Genomic DNA, 22888 nt, shown 5'->3' with positions numbered 1-22888 from the left:
TAAAATCCCGCGTACTTTTGTTTGCGACTGGTGCGCCAACAAAAGTACGCGAACACGCATTTTTTGTAAATCTCCCCCTATGCGCGTATCCAGGCGGCTTTTAAAATCTACTTGGAGCGCGCCGGCCCAACCTGTACGCAGATCTCCCGGTTTTGGTGCACACTGGGATTTTAAAATTCACCTTATTGTGTCAAATCACGATGCACATTGATTTGGGAACAAATTCCTTTCTTAGTGCACTGTATAAATATTGACATAAAATAAAAAATTCTGCCTTAACATGCATATTGTTTAAAAAGCAGAAAAATAAATGTGCAAATAATTTACCATTGCTATCATATTATATTGGATTTTGGCATCAAATCCACCTGACATAAGAGGCACTGGAGATAACAGCGATATTGCTAAAGGCCTAACACTGTGTTTTAAGAGTTGAGCCAATGATAACCCCAGTTAGAATTTATTTTTCCGTTTTATTGAATGATCTGTAATTGTACAAAAATAAGGTGCATATTGCTATTTTCAAATATTTGTAACCCCCCATATTTCAATCTGACAAAACAATCTTCTGCTAAAGAAAAAACTATAAAATGAATATCTTTTTAAACATAATATGCCTGTCTAATGATTTAAAGTCCAATTTTCAAACTGATTTATAGGGTAAAAGGCATTTTACCTGCATTAATCGGCTGTCAGAAAACTGCCCATTTTCACTACAGCTAAAAGTGTGCATGTTGTTCCTCAACATAAGAATATGCCATGCTGGGTCAGACCAAGGTGCATCGAGCCCAGCATCCTGTCTCTGACAGTGGCCAGTCTGGGTCACAAGTATAAGACAGATCCTATAAAATAGATCTAATTCCTGTTACTCACTCCCAGGGATAGCAATAGCTTTCTTTATTCTACCTGGCTAGTAATATGTTATGGACTTTTCCTTCAGGAACGTGTCCAAACCTCTTTTAAACCCTTCTGTGCTGGTCGCCTTGATCCCATTCCTCTGGCAACAGATTCTACAGCTTGACAGTGCTCTGAGTGAAAAAGTACTTTCTATGATTTGTTTTGGTTAGTTTCATGGAGTGCCCCCTTGCTCTAGTATTATTTAAAATGGTAAATAACCATCCTTTATTTACCTGTTCCGCCCCATTCATGATTTTATAACCTATCATGTCCCTCTCAGCCGTCCAAGCTGAAGAGCCTGAGTAGCCTGTCATCATAGGAGAGCCGTTCCATCCCATTTATCGTTTTTGTTGACTCCACTGAACCTTTTCTAGTTTCACAAGCCGTTAAGCCCGTCACAACGGGCTACATTACATTTTTGTTTTCGGTCCATTTTCGAACACAGCACCCTCCTACACTTTTTCTCCCTCATTCCCCCTTCCCCTCAGTCACTCACCCCCTTCCCACCCCTCAGTCTTACTCACCCTCTGTCTCCCACTGCCTCCTTCCCCTCACTCTCACCTCCCTCCCCTTCCCTCAGTCACTCCCACCTCTCTCCCCTTCCCTCAGTCACTCCCCACCCTCTCTCAATCCCATCCCCTCTCCCTCAGCCCTCCTCCACTCCCTTTTTCTCTGCTCCACAACTTCTTACCCTTCCACTTACTCACATCCCTGTCTCTCACCTCTCCCTCATTCTCCCTCTCCCCTCACTCTTCCCCACCCCCTACCTCCCTCCCTCTCAGTCCCTCCCCCTCCCTCACTCTCACTCAGTCCCTCCCTCCCTCTCTCTCTCTCCTCCCTCCCTCTCTCTCTCTCCTCCCTCCCCTCGCTACTGGCCACCGCTGCCGCCGCCACCACTCGACGCTGCCGCTGCCACCCGACGCCACCGCTCGACGCCGCCATGTTTTTTTTTTCTGACGCTGGCTGAGACCGACGTCCTTGCCCGCACATGCGCAGTAGAGCTGTGCTCTACTGCGCATTTGCGGGCCGTCGGTCATGGCCCATTTATAAGATAGATTATCTTTTTTGAGATGGGGAAATCTTTTAGCCACATTAAGAGGGAAAGAGAGCATTTCTGGGGCATGTTTAGAACAGGGAAGGAAGTGTAGCCATATAGGGGTAGATTTTAAAAGAAGCGCGAGCGGCCTACATGCGCGCGCAATTTTAAAACATGCGCGCGCACGTTATAAAATCCAAGGTCAGCGCTCGCAAGGGGGTGTACAATTGTGCACCGAGCCGCACTGCCTTCCTCCGTTCCCTCCCAGGCCGCTCCGAAATCAGAGCAGCCTGGAAGGGAACTTCCCTTCCCCCTAACCTAACCTAACCTAACCTTGCTACCCCCGCCTGACTCTTGTCTTACCTTTTGCGCCTGCCTCTGGGCAGGCGCACGTTCCGCACGCCGGCAGCCTGCCGGCACACGATCCTCTGACACAGCGGCAATGGCCGCTCTGTCGGAGGCCTCTGGCCCCGGGGCTTACATGCTTCCCAGGGCTTTACGCGCGTCGCCGGGCCTTTTTAAAATAGGCCCGGCGCGCATAAGGCCGGTTACGCGCGTAAATCCTTTGAAAATCTGACACACAGATTTCATTTTCAAATCTTCTTGCATACTTTTTTTTTGTTTTGAACAAAATTGTACACATGAAAAAAAGCCAGTGCAAGTGACCATATGTACTTGTACCTGTTGCAGTTCTCAAAATTGAATCGTGTAATTTTACTTTGAATATTGATGCAAAATCTTGAGGGTAGAAAGCTGGCATGATCTTTGTTTTCCAGTGCGGGCAGTTTGAAGATATTATGGGAGATCCTGTGGCCTCGTTTGAAAATTTCCTCCTGTGAAGAATTCAGTGTTTCTGTGTGAGCACTGATGAGATTATGTTGGGAAAAATGATTACTGCACATTGGTAGAAGAAAGGATGGGGATATTAATGCACACTAAAGGAAGGAGAAGAGTAAGGAGTGCATTAGTTTTGTTGCTGCTATTATGTCTACTGTGGAATTCTTTAACTCATCCTTTTGGAATGGCAGAGATAATGTGGGCCCCTGGTCAACGCGAAGCTCCGCATCACTTTTTCCTGCTGTTCCTTGCTCCTCCCCATCAGTGTGCATGGGCTAATTAAAGTGGCTGGTGGGTTCTGGGATGGTGAGGAGGAGGGGGAGGATGAAGAAGGAGCGGTCCAGTTTAGGCTGGGTGATTTTGGCTGTCCACCTGCATTGCTGGGGTGACCGTTCATAACAAACTGTGGTTTCCCCCCCAAGGCACGTGGGTTTTTAAAAATCTCTCTCCCCCCCTCTCCCGGATCTAGGTTTAAATATCAAGGAATGGGCCCCTGCGCAGTCCTCGTGGCTCAGAATGTCATTGTGCACCCACCCACTGTTTCTTTACTGTTTATCTATAGTGGTTGTTTTGGTGCATGGAATTATTCTTGTCAGATGGATGTCGCAGCGGGGCAGGGTACCCGAGACAAGATGTGAACATAGTTGGATGCAGAGTGCTGGTGGATGTGACGCGCTGGGGAGGGTCTGGGTTCAGCCCCCTCTAATGGTTGGCTCCTTGCTGGCTGTGGGAAAGCCTGAAGGCCATGGCTTATAGGTCGGGAGACCTGGGAATAGTTTAGCTTGCTAGGTCATGGTGGTTAAGCTATCAGTGCTGGGGTCTTGGATCAGGTATTGTATTACTAGTGGGCTTGTGCTGTGTTATTTGTATAGGGGTGTGCAGAGATAAAAAAATTTGTTTTTGGGGAGTTTTTTCCCCACGAATTTCAGTTCGTGGAATATATCATACATTGATTCATTTTTTTTCGCACAAATTAAAACAAAAAAATACCCCTTCCCCAAAACGAACCAAAAAATAGAAAACAGAGTCTCCTGTTCCCACCACCTATCCCTCCCACCCAGAAAAATGCTGGGGTCACAATCCCTCCTGCTCCCACTTACCCAGTCCGGTGGAAATCCAGCTGTGAAGCCTAGGCCCAGGCCAAAGTCTCAGCCTTGCGTAGGCTGAAAGGAGTGGAGACTGAACATCCGGTCGCGATGAGCATGTATTAGACGCAATCTCTAGAGTGAGGTTCACACACTTGTATACCAAAGAAACGAGAATATGCTATACAACACACACAACCAAAGCTAAACCTTCGCTGCGAATGTCTCTGAAACAGTAGTGCACTACTAAATCTTTCACCTTCTTTGAGTGGGAATCGGTCCAAATGAGTGTTTGAGCCCCTGAGGCAGCCACTTTAAGAGTAACGAATCTCGGCCTGAGTCGGGCAGTTTTTAACACGTCTCCACCACAATAAATTTTTGTAAAAGTCAACTGGCATCTGTCTCCTTTTGATTATCCTCACAGCTTTTATAGATTGCCTATCTTTTTGTTTTTTGGGTCCTACATAAGGCCAATGCCTGGGCCTTGGCCTAGAGTCAGGCTCATGCCCAGAGCCCAGGCCTTGGCGCAGCGATGATGGCATCCTCTTCTTTCGTCATAAACTGACTTTGTCCACTGGGGTCGCATTGGAGTTAACTCCTGCGCATTCATCCCAGCTGATGGTGCCATTTTGATATACGGCATTTGGAAATACCATATCAAAATGGCGTTGTCCACTGGAGTTAATTAACTCTGGTGTGATCCCCACGGACAAAGTCAGTTTACGAAGAAAGAAGAAGACGCCACCGTCACTGCTCCGAGGCTTGGGATCTGGGCCTGACTCTAGGCTGAGGGCTGGACAGTGGCATCAGGCCTGGGACCAGGCCCTGGCCTAAACTGAGGCCTAGGCATTGGGACCCAGTCTCCAGGCCTGGGTGTGACCCTAGGCCGAGGGCTGGGCCGTGACGTTGGGCTTGGGCTCTGGCCCTGGCCTAAAATGAGAGCCCAGGCATTGGGACCTGGTGTCCGGGCCAGGCCCCAGCATTGGGCCTGGGTCTGGATTGAAGCCCCGACATTGGGACCTGGCCTGGTGGCGTCTTCGGATACCCAACGGATCAGGTGAAATTTTTTAAGGTGGGGGTTCAGGTCTTGCTTTTGCCCCAGTATTAGCTCGGGCCTAAGCTGAGATCCCGGTGTCACGCTCAGGCCTAGGCTGCTGCTCCTGCTTTGGGCCTCAGCCTAGGCCCTAGGCGAGGCCCCAGCTTCGGGCCTAAGCCTAGGCCCGATGCATTCTTTTTAAACGAATGCAACAAATAAGGCTTGTTTCATTAAGGGCCCTCAGTTTATTTCAAGCCCAAATGAAACTAATTGCCCTTATTTTTTGCATTTTGCACATTCATTTAAAACAAATGCACATCCCTACTCGGGTACAAAGTTGTAATAGATAAGTGTTCTTTGACCTCCAAGTATATTTAATATGTGTGTGTTTTACATTAGGATATGGAAGAATGGGTACCAGTGCTAGAGGCTGGTCCAGGGTGTCTTCATACTATGTGGTTTTATTTTATTGATTGCTGGTATCCTAAAAGAATAAATGTTTTTGATAACTTTAAACTACAAGACCTTGTAGGTCATGCTAAGAAATCCCAGGATTGTGGGTTCAAGATCTTGGGTTGCTAATGAATAATAAAAGAAGAGATTGAGACTTTCTTCATGTGGTCTAGTCTGATGGTCACAGATGTGACAAGGTTGAGCTTGGTAAATTCCCTGTCCAGCAGTAGAAAATATTGCCCCTATATCTTTGAGCTAGGTCCAATCCAACATTCACCTGCCAAGTGTGTTTTTTTGAAGCCAGAGAGCTGGTGCCAGGATCAGGAAAAACTGAGCATCAGACCTCTTCTATTTTATGTGCCCCAAGATGGGGGTTACAAATAGAATAATAATGCCATTGTAAGCACAGTTTGGCAAAAAACCCAGGATACATCCATGGTGAACAGTAGTATTTGCAATTTGCTAAATGTATTAATGATGCATAGTAACAGTCACACTAGCAGTGACTCATGCATGAACTGGTTGGGTCAGATTCCTCTGTTCTTCAGCTCTGTTTGCTAAAGCTGAATTGAATAAGTCTCAATATTTTATCTTCACATACAGTTAGTGAGAACAGACATTAGATGCTCAGCACAAGGATATCCTAGTCTTAGTAGAAACACCACAAGCCAAAAAAAATCAAGACTTAGAAAGAGCCAACGACCTAGAGTGGCCATGCCAGCACATTAACAGGTTTCTCTGGCTATATGTATGCGTCTGATTCTATGCAGGCCTATGGCTGGCTGTGATTCATGAGGACTACTAGTCTAGTTGAGATTCATTTGCATTCTTTTAATAACTGCTTTGATTTTATTTGGGCTCATAAGAGGGCAAGTGACCTCATTCTATATGTATTTATTTTATTTGGTCAGCTAAATCAATTAGATTCCTTCTCATGAGCTGTCGCTCCTGGCGATTCAGCCCACATCATTTTATTTTGATGCTACAAATGAGAAATTCAGGGCCAGCTCCGGGGATGTCTAGCCCTGTCCTCTGGAGGTGCACGTCTGCACAAAAAAAAAAAAAAAAATCACACCTGTTCATTTTGTAGAAAGACTTTGCTGCATTGTTACTAACGAACACTAAAGCCTTGCTGGCAAAGGAGAGCAAATTACATGAAGTTCAGCAACATGTCCTATCATGAAGGGCACAGGACTGGATTATTTTAAATGCAGACACTGGTGAGAGGGAGGAACGAGTCCCTCAGAAATGATTAGGGTATCTGTGTGTGTGAGGGGGGGGGGATGATGCTTCCTCCCTGCTCTAAAAAGCATTGCCCTTGTCCAGATCTCCTCCCCTTTCTGTGTTGCTGCGCCCCTCCTGACCTCTGCATATAGTCACCGCTGCTGTCTTCTGTGGTGCCGGCAGCGGCACTAACACGAACAAAACTCAATATGGGGCCTTTGAGCTGGCGTGCGTCACAGGTCCCGCAGAAACACTGCCTCCTCTGCACTGGTTTTCTGTTACCATGAAAACCTGTGCAAGAAGGGGCAGGGCCTCCTCAGGGCCCGTGATACACAATGGCTTTACAGGCCTCATGCTGAGTTTTGTTCTCATTGTTACTGCTCTTGCAGCTGCCGGCTCCACAGAAGAGGACAGCAGAGGCACACTCTGAATGCAGGGGTGCTCCGGCACCCATTAAAATCTGGCACCAGAGGCAATTGCATATGCCTAAATTCGGGCTGGAAGAGCATTAGAAATTGAAGTCCTGGGGTTATGTGATGTGCAAGATTTTGCCAAAGTGAAATGTTCTTTGGGGGAAAAAAGTAGTGTGATCAGATACAGCATGGGCGTTTTTGCCACTCAAAGTAAACTCAGTTTGGTACTGACCCCACCACATACATCCACACGTCCCGCCCCATATTCATTCTCCTAACCTCTGCTCCTACTACACACACATCCACTCTCATTCTCCTTGTGTCTCCGTGTACCTTTATTCTGGCTTTGTACGATTCAACTCCGTAATTTTATTTTTAAGTATTTTATTATGTCTGCTATTTTTGTAAATTGCCTAGAGCCTTGTGCACCAGACGATAAATATAGTAAAGATGTGAGAACATGACCACTCTGAGAAAAATACCTGTGAGCAGTGCAGATATTTATGGGGATATTTGCAACAACATCCAAGGCCACTGAAACAGGATTAAAAAATGTGGTGGCCACATTGCTAACTAGTGATGGAAATTAATGGTTGCTTAAACTTTGGCATATAAATTGGAAGTTGGCTGCTGAAAAGATGACAAATGCTTCCAAAGCTTGGTAGCAACCCGGTTGGGTTTGTTTGGTTTAACGCTGGCCTAGGCCTTCTGGATTTCTGCCAGGCTACTGGCGTCAACCATATCGTATTCCTGCCCTGATATCAGGTTCTCCAGGTGATGAATGCCAAGCACAGAAGAAGCTCAGCCCTTGACACAAATTGAAATGCATCGTCTCCCCAGTCAGTAACGTTTTTATTTATTTTTTTCTCTTTCATTTACAGAATGGCTGCAGTCGGTCCAGGCTATGATGATTCTCTCCATCATCTTCAGTGTCCTCTCTCTCTTCCTGTTCTTCTGCCAGCTGTTTACCCTCACCAAGGGTGGACGATTCTACTTAACTGGCATTTTCCAGATCCTTGCTAGTAAGTGAAGAGAAACAGATGTTTTTATGTGAAAAACATGTGTGTGCGATTTTTGTGTCCTCTGCTTTAGCATTTCCATATCTCTTTCTAATGCTTTCATTTTTCATCTGTACAGTAGCCTCCATGATGGTTGGTCAGGCTAGAGGGAAAACCACTTGCTGAATATGAGGTTAATTTTCAAAGGGTTTAGCTGCCTAATTTTGGGAATTAGATGGCTATAACAGCCCCTTTGAAAATGGAACTGGACTGAGCACCTAAATATAGGCATCAAAAAGTAGGTGGGGCCAGGGCGAGGTAAACCCACAAACAGGTGAATTTTGAAAGGAGTTACGCGTCTAATATAACATCGTAGCAATTTTCAAAAGCCATTTACTCGGGTAAAGTGTACTTACACATGTAAAACCCAGTTTTAAGCATGTAAATGCTTTTGAAAATCAGGCCCTCGGTGCTGATTTTCAGCACTAGTCACCTAATTAGGTGCCTAAACCTAGGGATTGCCATAGCAGGACTAAATTTAGAAAAAAAATGCAAGCTGAAAAATTACGCACCTAAGATCATCAGAAAATATCTAAATTTAGGCAGCCGAAGGAGTGCTTGTTGTCTCTTTCAAAATGTAGCCCTATGTTCTTTCAGCATAGCACTTTTATGAGGGTGGAGGAAATGAGTTTGTGATCAGAGCCATGCAAAATGCACACCATAGCAGACAACTGATTTGAAGGAAAGGTCTGTCAGTATAAGACAAGCAGTTGGTGATATGTTCTTCCTAACCAACTACCTTGAGCATGATTAAAATGTTCAAAAACACCTGTGTAGTCCTAGAGGACCCTATTCTCTGCCTGCCCTATATTGCTCCTTATTGCGCTGTTTGGGGTTATCAGTGCTTACTACCCTAGGATGGATTTAGTGAGGAAATCCGCTTCATAGGTTGTAGAATGCAGAGAGGTGTTTGTGAAGGGAATGAGCCTCAGTTGGTCATGCTGCTGTTAAGAGAGTGAGGGCAAAACAAGTGTGCAAAAGGATTTGAGATTTCCCCGCCCAGCCCCTACACCTATGTGTAGCATTGTGTAAATTTTTTTTGCTGATTTAGGGCAGTGCTTTTTTCCACCATTAATAAATGATGTGGGAACGGGGGTTCCCATTATTCATTCTATCATATGAAGTTGTACTGCTTGTAGTTTTAGAGTGTATTTCAATGAGACAGGCTGGTGACTGAAGTGTTTTTTTAGTTTATTTCTCTTTAGCTGATATCACAGACAGAGCCTGCTCAGAGTATCCAGTTTCAGTTGAGGTAATCTGGAGAGCTATCCCCCTATATCTCATGATGGGTAACATATTAAGCCATTCGAAGCAGGAGCCAGTCTAAAACCTTGAATGTAGGGTTTTCATTTGAGCTTTCCGAGATGCACAAGCAACAAATCATATTTATATGCTAAGCTCTGTGACAAACGTTTTAGCTAAATATTTCTAAGTCCTGAATTTGGACGAATCTAGCCCAAAAACTTCATTGCCCAGTGATTTCCAGACTGGCTCGTCTGATTATTGAGATAGCCCACAATGTATATGCAGGAGATGTATTTGCATTTGTATGGCCAAATGAGCCGGGGTGATCTGGGAATCACTGTGTCAGCAGTCCTGCTACTTTTATGATGCTTTGCAGAGTTCTGTGAACAAGGCTGCTGTCTGCCCAGAGGCACCTCTTCACCTTTTACTGGGAGAGATTCCACAGTGAAATTGGATTTTATACAAGTCAGATGATAGAAATTGTATAATGACAGGGTGGAGCAGCAAAATGGATCTTTGTTTGAGGCATTAACGGCTGCTCAGGAGCCTCCGCTTCTTTTCCACTGTACTGAGTAAGCTTTGGATTACACTTTAGTAGCCTCCCCGTCCATGGAATGATTCGTCCACAGCCTGGCATAAAGGTCGAAAAATCCGATGACTTGCAAATCCAGAGTCGTAACCATTCCAGAGGAAGAGGCTGTACAGGATTGTTGGCGGTTACAAGACACAGGGCACGGCCACGGTGTGTCTGCTAGACTTCTCTCTCTCCTGCCCCCGATCCCTGCCAGTAATTAGTGAGCCCTACTGTTCCACCAGTCTTTACCAACCAAGACTCAGGTGAATGTTTTCACCATTCCCTTTAAATTAATCGCCCTTCTGAGCACCATCAGGCAAAATATTTGAACTTACCCTTGCTGTCATTATATATTTTTTATATTGGAAAAGTAAAAAAAAAAATGTATCCAAACTTCAAAATATTCTAATTTAAATGTGTAGGTAAGAGAATATTAAGTGTAACCCCACCTCAGCCGAAGATCATCTTCCCTGCCCTGGCGAGTACTGAGTTCATTCAACCAGGGCGGGGGAAAAGTTCTCAGAGTCCTGTGGAATGGGAACAGAAACCACCTGCAAGGCCAAAGTAGGCAGAAGTTACCTTAAAAAAAAAAATAAAACACATAGAGGCTGGTGCTCCAAAAAGAAGAAAGTTTAATTAGAAAAATAACCACGTTTCAGCAGGTATAAAACAAAATCCATAGTAGAAATCCAGAATGCAACAGTTCAAGACTCCTCAACAATCACCTTCCAGGATCAGATATTACACAGGTTTAGCCTTCTCCTTCTCTTTACTAGGTCTTCTGCTGTTCTCCCAAAAAACGTTAGTGTCTCTCTCTAGTTCTTGTTCACAGTGTTCACACTCACAGATGACCCAAGAAAATAAATCCCATTTTCTCCCAGTGGTCATGCATCTCAGGTTCAAATTCTGGACTGCTGAGAGAAGGGTGCTCTTCCTTCAAGAGGCGATCCTAGAACTGGCTAAGTCGTGCTAGGCCAAATTCTCCTTGTGCCTTCCAGTTCTTTTCTCTTCAACAGCTTCTAACTCTTTATCACACTATACAGGACTTTCCACTTTAGAAACTCCCTAACACTCCTAGGAACCCTCAGCCAGCCTTGTGGGAGGCTTGTTTTATGCTCCCTTTATTTGTCCATCCCCAATGAGGGAAAGACCATCCTGTCATTCCAGTACATTATACACTCCTTGCACACCTAAATACATCCACCTTCTGAACTCTTACTGAGCCCTCCACTGCTGGAAAAGACTCAATAATAAGACACATGCACTCAAGCACATTCTAGTGACCAAGCAAAAGCCACACACGGTTTATAAGAAAATGGCAGTTCTTAGTAACATTGTGCTTCCACCCACATCATCTTTTATGAAATTTACAGGACATTTGGAAGCCAAATACATATGAAATAAAGCTGACCTGAGGGATTGTTGATTCTAATCCCTTGTTATCTGCTTTGTGGTTATTTTGGAAAAACAGAATACCAAATATTAAAAAAAACATAATAATTACCCACTTTTTCCAAGAAGGCTGCCTTTCTTATGTACGATGAGAGAACACATATTCTGCAGTTGCCTCCAAAATCTTTGTGAATGTCCTTCGTTGTCTCCATTCACAGGGCAGTTCTTGTATTTTTCCCCAGTGCTCGTAGGTGCCCGTGGTATGGAGCTCCACCATTCACTCTAGCCCACCAAATGCTCCAAGACAATCTTCCTCTCTTCTGCCGCATGTGCTATGCAAGTAGGAGGCTTCGTCTCTGAATGGTAGATGAAATGCTTATTGATGTTACTTTCCCACTCCTGAATTTCTTGTGAACAAAGGGCATTTTGTGAAAGGGAAATAACTCTGAAAATGGCACTAGCTAAATGTAGGTGGCCTTTTGCTGCTTAGACAAATTTGGGAGTGGAATAAAGTTGCAATGACATATAAAAGTCTATAGTGCATCAGATGAGCAGGGCTATTGTGTTTTGCCCATGGACAGTGCTTGCTTTGTGCATTTTGTGGCACTCATGTAAAGGAAGCAGTTAGAGAACATCTAAACTGAAACATCAGGGAGATGTTGTTGTGGTTAGAGCAAAGGTAGGCAACTCTGGTCCTCAAAAACTAGAGTCCGGTCTGGTTTTCAGAACAGCACAAATAAGTAAATAAGGTCTTAGACTACAGTTGCCTAGTCCCAGGTGAGAGGGCAGGCCAGCACTGAAAGAGAATTCCTACTGTACAAGTTTGAATTTTCCCTTTGCAGAAGACTGTTTGGCTTTGGATAAATCACTTGGTCTTTCTGTGCCTCATTGTGGCTGGGCAGGGTTGAATTGGTTGGATTGGGCTGAGCAGAATGGGCTAGCCCAGCAATTCTTCCTTCCCAAGCATATCCAACTATCTCACCTTGAAAAAGCAGTTGGAGCAAGGTCTGGTCACGTCCAGTCCGGTAGGTCCCCCTTCCCCTCCCTGCCCCACTCCCTTTCACCTTTGAAAAAAAAACAAACAAACAAAAAAACCCAACTCTGTGCCCATGAGAACTCCCACCCCTCCAAATCCCCACTGCTTATGAATCCCAGCTGAAAATGACCACACCTCCTCCTAGCAGGGCTGTTCTTACTAGCAGCCGGTTGTTCCCTCTACTGTCACATGTCAGTGAAAGGGCCAATCCCCTTTCAGAATTGTGAAAGGACAGCCTTCCAGAATGTGGCTACAGCCAAGCCTTCTGTTACGGGTAGTAGCAACTGCCTATGTTATGGGTAGTAGCAACTGCCTATTTTAGGCATTCTGTTAAGAGTAGTGACAAGTGCTGCTCCAAGCTAGCTACCCCCAAGTAGAAATGTAAACCAAGTGTGCTAGAAAAGTTACCCCATTTTTCCATTTCTATTCTCTAGCCAGCAGGGATCCTATATTTGTCCCATGCCTTTTGAATTCCATTACCATTCCTATCTTCACCACCTTTTCGGAGAGGGCATTCCATGCATCCACCACCCTTTCTACGAAAAAATATTTTTTGACATTGTTCCCTTGGAGTTTAATATCATGACCCCTAGTTTTACAGCTTCCTTTCCATTGGAAAATATTACATTTTTTTGCATAATTAATTCCTTTCATGTATTTGAAAGTCTGTATCATGTCTCCCTGTCTCTTCTATCTTTCAGAGTATACATATTAAAGCCCTTCAGCTTCATCTCATATGGCTTTCTGTACAGTCTCCACATAATTTTGGTCACCTTTCTCTTGAGCGCTTCCATTCTGTCCTTATCTTTTTTTTTTTTAGATGAGATCTCCAGAACTAAACACAGTATTCTGGGTGAGGCCTCACCAGGATCTGTACAGGGACATTATCACTTCCTTTGTCCTGCTGAATATGCCTCTACTGGCCTACTGCTTTCTCGCATTGTTTCACTACCTTCAGATCTTCAGACACTATCACTCTGAGGTCTCTCTCCCAGTTCATGCCCCCTCATACATACTGGGTGTGGCATAACCTTTGCCTCCCCCATTGCAGCAACAACCAGAAATCTTATAGAAACATGAAATATACCATTTTAATCAGCATTCGAAACAGAATAAACATATAACTTTTAGATGATGTGCCCACCGTTAGCTTGCAAAATTGCTTTAAAACGAGCAGGGTATGAACACAACAAATTTTGAATTAAATTTGTATACTTTCCTAATTTAATAAGACCAGTGCCAAATTTTGATGCAAAGTTTTGGTGGAATAATGTCCCTGACTACTTTCCTTCAACATTAGACTCTCCATGTCATCCTTAATAACGGCACCTATGTTTTTGGCAGTGTTCATATCTGGAGAATTCCCTAGACAAATGTAGTTACCCCAAAAATCAATGCCATGTTCTTTAAGCAGCAGTTGCGTGATATTACCAAAATGGTTTTTGTATCACTCAAAAATGGGATAACATTTTTGGCTAAAATTGCATTCCGCAAATAGGCACCATCCCAAAGTTCCCCAAGTTCTTTGATTACTCACAATATTTTCTTCACTGTGAACATGACAAAAAGACCAATGCAAGCACGGTTTCTGAAAATTTGATGTTTTTCATTGCTAATTTCATTCAAAGCTTTTGACCAAACTCGATAATTTTGAAAAATTGGTTTTCGAATTGGCCAAATAAAAATTCGGTGGAAGGAGCTAAATGAAGGAAATCCTTTTCATCCCAATTTATAACAAATTTGCCATCCAGAGCCTGTCTTGGATTGGATTTCAGTTTTCAGTGGTTTCAAAATAACATAAAATGCCTGGACACCAGTCCTGACTCAATAGCGATAAACAGTTCCTCTATCAACTTTTTTCCTCCTCTCATCTCAAATTGCTCATGCCACCTGGTAACAGCTTTTTTTCTGCTTGTTGCTGGAATCTTCAATAATTTTTTACTTTCCTCATACAATTTACTGGTTGACCCATCAGCAAAATCTGTAAAATACTCGTCTGCAGTTTTTCCCCATGTCCTCTGAACCCAGCATTCACTTTGGCCTAATTTTTCGGCAATCCACTTTTTTGTAATAAAGGTTGCTTTTCCATCACACACCTCACAAAATGCAATACACTTAGGACCAGATTTTAAAAGGGTTACGCACATAAGTTATGCGTGTAACCCTTAAAAAAAACCCCTGCGCACGCCAAGCCTATTTTGCATAGGCTCGGCTGAGCGCGTAAGTCCCGGGGATTGCAAAAAGGGGCGGCCGAGGGCGTGGCCAGGGGGCGTGGTGTCAGCTTCAGGGCGTGGGGGAGGTCCGGGAGCGTGGCCGAGTGCCCCGACACAGCGGCCTGCGTCGGGGCCTGCCGCGCAAGCAGACAGCTGGTGCGCGTAAGTTACTACTGCCCGGAGGCAGTAGTAACTTTTCGAATAAAGGTAGGGGGGGGGTTCTAGATAGTGCCGGGGGGGTGGGTTAGGGAGGGGAAGGTGCGGGGGGGGGGGGGGTGGAGGGAACGGGCAGCGCGCGCCGACCCCGGATTTTATAAGATACGCGCAGATACGCGCATATCTTATAAAATCCAGCGTACTTTTGTTTGCGCCTGGTGCGCGAACAAAAGTACGTGCGTGCGTAGATTTATAAAATCTACCCCTTAATATGGTCAATATGATGCAATTTTTCGCTATTATATGTTCCAGCCATAAATAATAAGAAATGTGTAAGATACTGTTAAATTCTAAATTGAATGGCCTACAAAATGGTACAAAAAATTATATTAGCGGGATAATCCAATGGGGTGCTGGGGAGAGGCAAAAGTTATGCAACACCCGATTCCTTTTAGAATGCTCTACCCCCAAATGCAAGACTCTGTACTTCTTGGCATTGAATCCTAACTGCCAAACCTTCTTCTAATTCTAAAGCGTTTATAGGTCACTTCTCATTCCCTCTACTCCTTCAGGTGTATCCACTCTGTTACATATCTTAGTGCCATCTGGAAAAAGATACATTTTACCTTCTCATCCCTCCGCAATATTGCTCACAAAGAAATTGAACAGAACTAACTCATCTTTCTTAAGAATAGATTCAATTTACCACTACTCATTGATGTGTCTTATCAGCCAATTTGTAATCCATTCTACCACTTTGGGACCCACTCCCAGGCTTCTTATTTTTTTATGAGCTTCCTATGCCTTGCTGAAATCCAAGTAAACCACATTGAATGCTCTTCCTTCATCCAATTCTCTGGTCTTATAATCAAAAAATCTATCAGATTTGTTTGATAGCACTTTCCTTTGGTAAAATCATGTTGTCTCAGATCCAGTAATGTATTGGATTGCAGATAGTTCATTATTTCCTTTAGCAGGCCCTCCGTTAATTTTCGCATCACCAAGATAAGACTAAGCAGCCTGTATTTTCCAGCTTCCTCCCTGCTACCACTTTTATGAAGTGGGAACACAACCTCCCTTCTCCAGTCCTGGGGACTTCTCCCATCTCCAGGGATCTATTGAACAGGTCCTTCAGTGGATCTACCAGCACTTCTTGGAGCTCCCCCAAGTATCCTGGGATATAGCTTATCCGGCTCCCATGACTTTGTCCATTTTCAGTTTTCAAGTTCAACTCAAACACTATTTCTGTCAATGGGGAATGTATCTACCCCACTCTCATCTGTACTTCTGCTAGCCAGCAACGGTTCTTCTCCAAAGTATTCCTTAGTGAAAACTGAAATGAAGTATTTGATTAATATTTCTGCTATTTCTTCATCTCTGTACACCTTGCCCCTTGCCTCCTTTCAATCTTACAATGCCATCTCTGGTCTTCCTCCTTTCTCTGATATATCTAAAAAAAATATTTTATCACCATGCTTTACCTCTTTGGTGATCTTTTTTTCCACTCAAGGTTTTGCCATTCTGATTTTTTTTCCTCATTTCCTTCAACTTCACCAGATATTCTTCCTTGTGTTCCTGATTTTGAGTTCTTTCTACTTTTTGAATGTCAGTCTTTTTGTCTTTATTTTCTTAGCCATCAAATTGGAGAACTATAATTGTTTTATTTTTCTCTAATTTGTATTTCCTTTTTTTTTTTACATAAATGCTGGTCACCTTTGTTATAGCTCCTTTTAATTTGGTCCACTGTTGTTCCACTTCAGCCTTCTCCTCCCAGCCATCTAGCTCCTCCTCGAGGTATGTTCCCATTTTACCAAAGTCTGTGTTTCTTAAAATGAATACATTTATTTATTTGATTTATATTCTATTTTTCAACACTTCAAAGTGGATTGCATTCAGGTACTGTAAGTATTTCCCTATACCAAAGGACTTACAATCGAAGTAAAAAGACACAACCGATCCCAAGAACAAGGAGGCAATAGAAGTACAGAAAGTATGGATATTTTAGAGAGCTGCTAAAAGCAATTCCATGAGAAGATGGATTTTTAAAATCATGGACTTTGGTCGTCATGTAACTCCACTCCTTCTTGGCTGTGATTTCCAGCCATACCATCTGCTGATCACTGGTGCCCTGGTGGGCACCTAGCTGGACATTTGAGATACTATCTCCATTTGTGAGTAACACATCCAGTATCGCTCCTACTCTCATGGATTCCATCACCATTTGTCTGAGCATAGCCCCTTGAAGAGCATCCACAATCTCTCTACTTCTTGTAGATTCTACGGCAGAGATACTCCAATCCACATTCAGCAGATTAAAATCTCCACAGTATGTGTGTGTGCAAGGGAGAGAGAGATCCTGTGTGTATGAGAGAGGGAGAGTGTGTGAGAGCTTGGGTGTGTATGTATGAGAGAGAGTGAGAGCATGTGCATGCATGTGTGCGAGAGCTAGTGTTCTTGTGTGTATGAGAGCATGGGTGGGTGTGTGAGAGAGAAACCCTGTGTGCATGCATGGGTGTGAGTATGAGCGGGGGTGCATGTGTGTGAGAGCATAGGTAGAGGTAAGTGTGTAAGAGAGCATGGGGGTATGTGTATTTGGGTGAGAGACAGCATGCGCGTGAGTGTGTGTGTGAGAGAGAGAGCGAGCATGGGGGGGTGTTAGAGAGCATGGTAGAATGTTTGTGTGTGTGTATGACAAAGGATGAAATTTGTGTACCCTTTTCTCTTATCCCCCTCTCCTGCTCACTAATTCAAAACAATTGCAGGGTGACTGGAAATCAAAAGTTCACAGGTATGGAAAGCATGGAATTTTTTTGTCTTTGTTAGTTTTAATTATGGCCTGTTTATTTGTGTCTGCTGGTTTGAAGTATTTTGGTATTTTGTTAATTTTTAAAAATTGAGTTTTGAATATTTAGTTCATTATCTGTATTGAAATATTTATTCTTTTGATTAATATAGTTTTATTATTATGATTGATGTTTTATACTTCTGTATTTTATTGCTTGGTGCTTTTATGAGGAATGGCACTGTTTGGTTTTTTTTCATTGTTGCACTGCATAAAGAGTGTCTTGTGGTTTCCAGTTCAGTTTTTGTCTACAGGTTTCTGTTTATAGTTTATGGTCACTTTGTTCTGCATTTGGTGAGGGTCTGTCTATGTTCTGTATACATATGTTACTGAAGTAAGATATTCTGTTAGCGTGTAGTTTCTGTGTAGGGATGTATAGCTGCCTGGCTTGTTTCTCTTTCCTAATAGGAATTGTCTTGGAGTAATATTTGCAGTATTACCTTTTCATAGGTAGGGTTTTCACTGTTTAAGAGCCAGCAGTTAGTGTTGTTTTGGTATGGGCTGTTTACTGTATTGTAATTGAGATAGTTTATTCATGGCTGTCTGAGGGCCAAGCCCACATCCAACATGTGGTACAATAAGCCTAATGCCAAGTGAGTTCCAAGTGTTTTTTCTCAGGTTTTTTTTTGGTTGGCACCACTGCAGTTTATGTAAATATAATATAAATGTTATATTAAGTGATATTTTTTACCTCAAAAGACTGTACTTTGAACATCCTTTTTCATGAAAAATCTGTATAAATGCTTAATTTTTAATTGTGTGTGGAGAGGAATGTATATATGTGGGGGGAGGGTTCTAGGCTATAAGTTTTACCTAGGATGCCTAATACCTTTGCACCAGCCCTGGCCAAGAGCCACACAAAGAAAGTGCACATGGAGAGAAAGAGGAGTCCATAACAGTGCCTAAAGCCACCCACGGAGACAAGAAACTGAGACAGCCAAGCTGGGAGGAGGTCGGTGATATAATCCCCAAATAGTTGAGCACAGCAGTCCTGATAGGGAAAATGCATTCTGTTGCCCAATGGTAGAAGGAGCAGCCCACAGAAGGGTCCAGGAGAGGCCAAATTTTACTATAGACACACTGCCTAAAAAATCTTTCTCTTTGGCCTACAATCTCATTGGGGAGGTAAATCTCACTCATTGGGAAGGCCCATCCTTGGCATCTCTGGAATAAGCATAAAATATATTTGCATATACTACCTCCAGTGTATGCAGATATATCTTATAAAACGTGACGGCAGATAAAAACCATATGGCACATCCAATCTTCTCATCCACAACTTCTGCTCAGCTTTATAGTCCCTTCTTATCCCTCACAGATCCTCTGTGCTTGTCCCATGTTCTCTTGAAGTCCTTGTCTCCTCCACAGGAAGGCTGCTGTATGAATCCACACCATCTCTGTAAAAAATAAATAAATAAATATATCTCCATACCCGGGAACTCAACAGATTTGACCCAGAGACTCAAATTCTAATCAACTTACAGGGTCTCCTGGACAACACCTATAATCTCAGGGTGCCCTGCTGCTGCTGTGCTAGTGAAACAGCCAGACCAGAAGGTGTCTGATTGGCCTACATGGGCCAATTGGATGCCTCCTTCCTTTTCCCTCTCCAGTGACCAATTGGAGACCTCTTTTCTTCTGCCTGTCTCCATGGACCAATGGAATGCCTTCTTTTTTCCTGACTATACTGGCAGGAATAAGGGAGGAGACCTCCAATTGGCCCCTGTTGGCAAGAAGGGAGGAGGCCTATGGCAAAAGCAACAGCAGAAAATTATGAAGATGTTGCTGTTGGGTGGAAGAAGGAGTCTACCCATTGGCCCCAGATGTACTTAGGAGGAGGTTATTGCCACTGGTGGGTTTTGGGTAGGCAGAGATAGTGAGTGACTATGGGTGTGTGTGTATGCATATTGTATGTGATGCGGAGGGCGTATATGTGATAGGTCGTGTGTGTGTGTGTGTACATTGAATGTTTCCAGGTATGGCTGCAGGCCACCGGCGAACCCCATCTCGCTGGCAGCTAAAGAGTGAAGGAGGTCGCTGGGCCACTAGCACATCCCATCTTTCTGGTGGCTGAAGAGTGAATGAGGATGTGGAGCCAATGGTGCATCCCATCTCGCTGGCAGCTGAAGAACGAAGGAGGCTATGGGCCGCCAGTGCATCCATCTCGCCAGCGGCAGAAGAATGAAAGATGCTGTGGGCTGCCAGCGCATCCCACTTCACAGATGGTTAAAGAATGAAGGGGCAGCGGGGCCCGTGGCGCACCCCATAATGCCAGCAGCTGAAGTGTGAAGGAGGCTGTGGGGCTGCTGGTGGCCTGAGTGAGAAGCAGGCTGAGGGGCCCTCTGTCCCCTTGCAGATTTCAGGAAAAAGATAAGGAGAGGCCCGGTGACAGACAGGGTGTATAAGCATATGTGACTGAGAGAGAGCCTGTGTGAATGAGAGAGAGGGAGTTTTTGTGTGTGTGAATGAGGGAGAGAGATCATGTGTTTGAGAAAGAGAGAGCATTTGTGTGTGAGAGCATGTGTGTAAGAGAGGGGCGTGTGTATGCATATGTGTGTGTGTGAAAGAGAGCATCTGTGTATAAGAGAGGGAGCGGTTGTGTTGTGTGTCGGAGCATGTTTGTGTATGTGTGAGAGAGTGTATGTGTGGGTGTGTGAGCATGTTTGTGGGTGTGAATGAGAGAGCATGTGTGTGAGACTGAAAGCATGTGTGTATGACAGACAGAAAGCATTTGTACGTGTGAGAGCATGTGTGTATAAGAGAGAGGAGAAAGTCTGTGAACCTTCCTTCCTACCCTTACTAATCCACAGCAGTCTAAGGGTGACTGGAAAGCAAAAATTCCCAGATCCGAATATCCCCTTAGATTACTCCTGAATCTACCCCCCTTTCACGCTCATCCCATGACCTCCTCATTCCAGAGCCTCCTTTTCTTTGATAAAGGCCCACTCTTGTGCGTTTATTCTTGGAAATATTTAATTGTCTTGATCATATCTCCTCTTTCTCTCCTTTCCTCCAGAATATATATACGTGTTTAGATCTTTAAGCCTGTCCCCGTTTACTTTATTATGAATTGCATATTCATTAGGGATATCCTGAAAACCTAACTAGTAGGGCAGGGGAGAGGTTTCAAGGGCACTGAAATGAGGCATTAGAAAAATAATAAAGTTACCAGAGTTACATATAGTAGAGGATGCAGATTCTTTCTTTTGTTAATGCTCAGTAATTGTGGACTAGATCGATTCAAATCCTTTCTGTAGCGAAAGCAGACCAAGCTAAATTTGTTTCAGCTCTGCAGATTATTTTGAGAATCTCTTGTGTTGTGCTGAGAGCTTTTGCTCAAAGTGCATAGGGCCCTTGAAAGGTGTTTGCAATGAACTTTTAGTGTGAGTCTGTAGAACGGCCTGCTGTTTTTGCAGAATTTCATAGTATGTTGCTGGTTCATGCCAACTTTTCCCTGCTCCTGTTAATTGAATTTTTGCTCAATTAACAAGTTTTTTTGTGGAATTCACCACCAAAAAAATGTTTTGATCTGAAATTCGCAAGTTCTTTTTTTTTTTTTTAAGATCTTTATTATAGAGACATTTTATTGATTGTGGTGATTTCTAAACCACCTTCTCAGTCTTACCAAGGCTGCTAAAATTTAAAGACATGACACAAATACAGTCTAAAATAACATTCCATAAAAACTGTTCCTAAAGCTGATCTTGGCGAAGTTAACCCTTTCCCTTTCTCACTCTCTTCCTTCCCCAGGCCTGTGCGTGATGACCGGTGCAGCAATATTCACTGTGAGACACACAGAGTGGCAGCAGCTGCCCATTGTGGCGGGCTACTCCTATGGCTTCGCCTACATACTTGCCTGGGTGGCATTCCCCCTCACCCTTCTCAGCGGGATCATCTATGTCATCTTGAGGAAGCGCGAATGAAAGGGGTGGAGGGAGAGGACAAAAGACCAAGGAATGCCAACAAGATGTCTGGGAAGGGAGCTCAAGACAACAGGCAGCAACAAACCAAACAAAAAAAAAAGATAGAAAGGGGGTTACTGTATTAATTGAAGATGTATATAGTATCTATGGTTTAAAAACCTATTTATAACACTTTTTACATATATGTACATAGTATTGTTTGCTTTTATTTTTGACCTTGAGCCTTGATTTCAAGCTTCAGAAAGCTAAAGAAGTGCCTAAGGAACTTTCTTCACTTACAATAGCTTTAACAGTTCACTATGTGTATATTTTTTTTGCCCTTGTCTTAAATGACCGACAGCCAAATATAGACTTTTACCAAAAATAACTAAATAAATAAAACAAGTACCTTCATTATGCTACTCAAAGCGCATATGTACAATTAGAGCAAGCAAACTGTGTTCTGCCTGTGTATGAATAAAGATGCTGTAAAAAAAACAAAAGTTAAAAAAAAAAAAATTATAGCCGAAAGTTTCCAATGTATTCACCTTGATATGTAGAAAGAGAGAGACCACACTATTTGAAATGGTGCTATGCATTTTACCATTCCTTATATTGATAGCCATTTAACCTTCTTACTGGAAAACATAAATTAAACTTAGTATTTCACATTATAGAATAGAATGAAAAAAAAAATTAAGTAATCCTCTGTAATATACAATGGTCTAACTAAATTTGTACCTAACAAGGAATTAGTGACTTGTCTGTTTTACTCCTCTTTGTATTTTTTTTTTTTTTTAACATAACTGAGTTTGTGTGATCAGCAGAAAAAGAACAAAATTTCCAGATTCAGTGGAACCGGACTGACCTTTTAACCCTTAGCAGCTCTGCTCTGTAGGATGACCAGCTGGCTCCAGCATTTTTTTTTCTCCCCCTCCCCCATTATCCAGGACCGAACCAATTCTAGTTCTACCCCATTGCCTGCATGGAGATGTAGACCTGCTTTCATCAGGGAAATTGGAACTACGCATCCCAGCATGCAATGGAGTTAAGGCAGGACTAGCCCAACCTGTCTTGGAAAAAAATGAAACCAGCTGGTTCACTCCCTCCTCCGTCTGTGCTTGAAAGGTGGGTCTGGTAATGAAGTGTATTGGCACCAGACCATCGTATACTCCGTGCCTTTCTGATGCTAAGACTGAATGCCTTTTCGCTTTTGCTTTTCTGATTTTATACCAACTGTGTGGACTAAGAAGCCGTGAAATAAAAGTCAAACTAACTTCAGTGTTTTAGCTTCTCTTAATAACATTATGAGAATGGAAAATAAGCCTTTATTGTGGAAGGGGTTTCAAACTTCTGTTGGTCGAGAAATGTTACATGAAGACTGCCCTGTGACTGATGCTGTTCTCTCTTCTGAAGTGGCGGTCCCTGACAGTGCAACCTCACTCCTGCGTCCTCCCTCCTGCCACTCCCCCCATCACGGCTGCCTCCT

At 43.5% G+C, this 22888-nt stretch overlaps 1 protein-coding gene across 2 annotated transcripts in view; it reads left to right on the top strand.

Annotated features, from left to right (window-relative positions):
• Positions 1-22680, top strand: part of PMP22 (peripheral myelin protein 22) — a 66913-nt gene extending 44233 nt beyond the window's left edge. For both annotated transcript variants that reach the window (XM_029600296.1, XM_029600295.1), the window contains exons 4-5: positions 7863-8003; positions 21248-22680. In XM_029600296.1, the coding sequence (XP_029456156.1) occupies positions 7863-8003; positions 21248-21420 (314 nt within the window). In that variant the 3' untranslated portion in view covers positions 21421-22680. The remainder of the gene's footprint in view (positions 1-7862; positions 8004-21247) is intronic.
• The last annotated feature ends 208 nt before the right edge of the window (positions 22681-22888 follow it).

The sequence above is a fragment of the Rhinatrema bivittatum genome, chromosome 4 (genome assembly GCF_901001135.1).
Source record: "Rhinatrema bivittatum chromosome 4, aRhiBiv1.1, whole genome shotgun sequence".
Classification (NCBI taxonomy): Eukaryota; Metazoa; Chordata; class Amphibia; order Gymnophiona; family Rhinatrematidae; genus Rhinatrema; species Rhinatrema bivittatum.
This window is presented reverse-complemented; position numbering and strand designations above follow the sequence as displayed.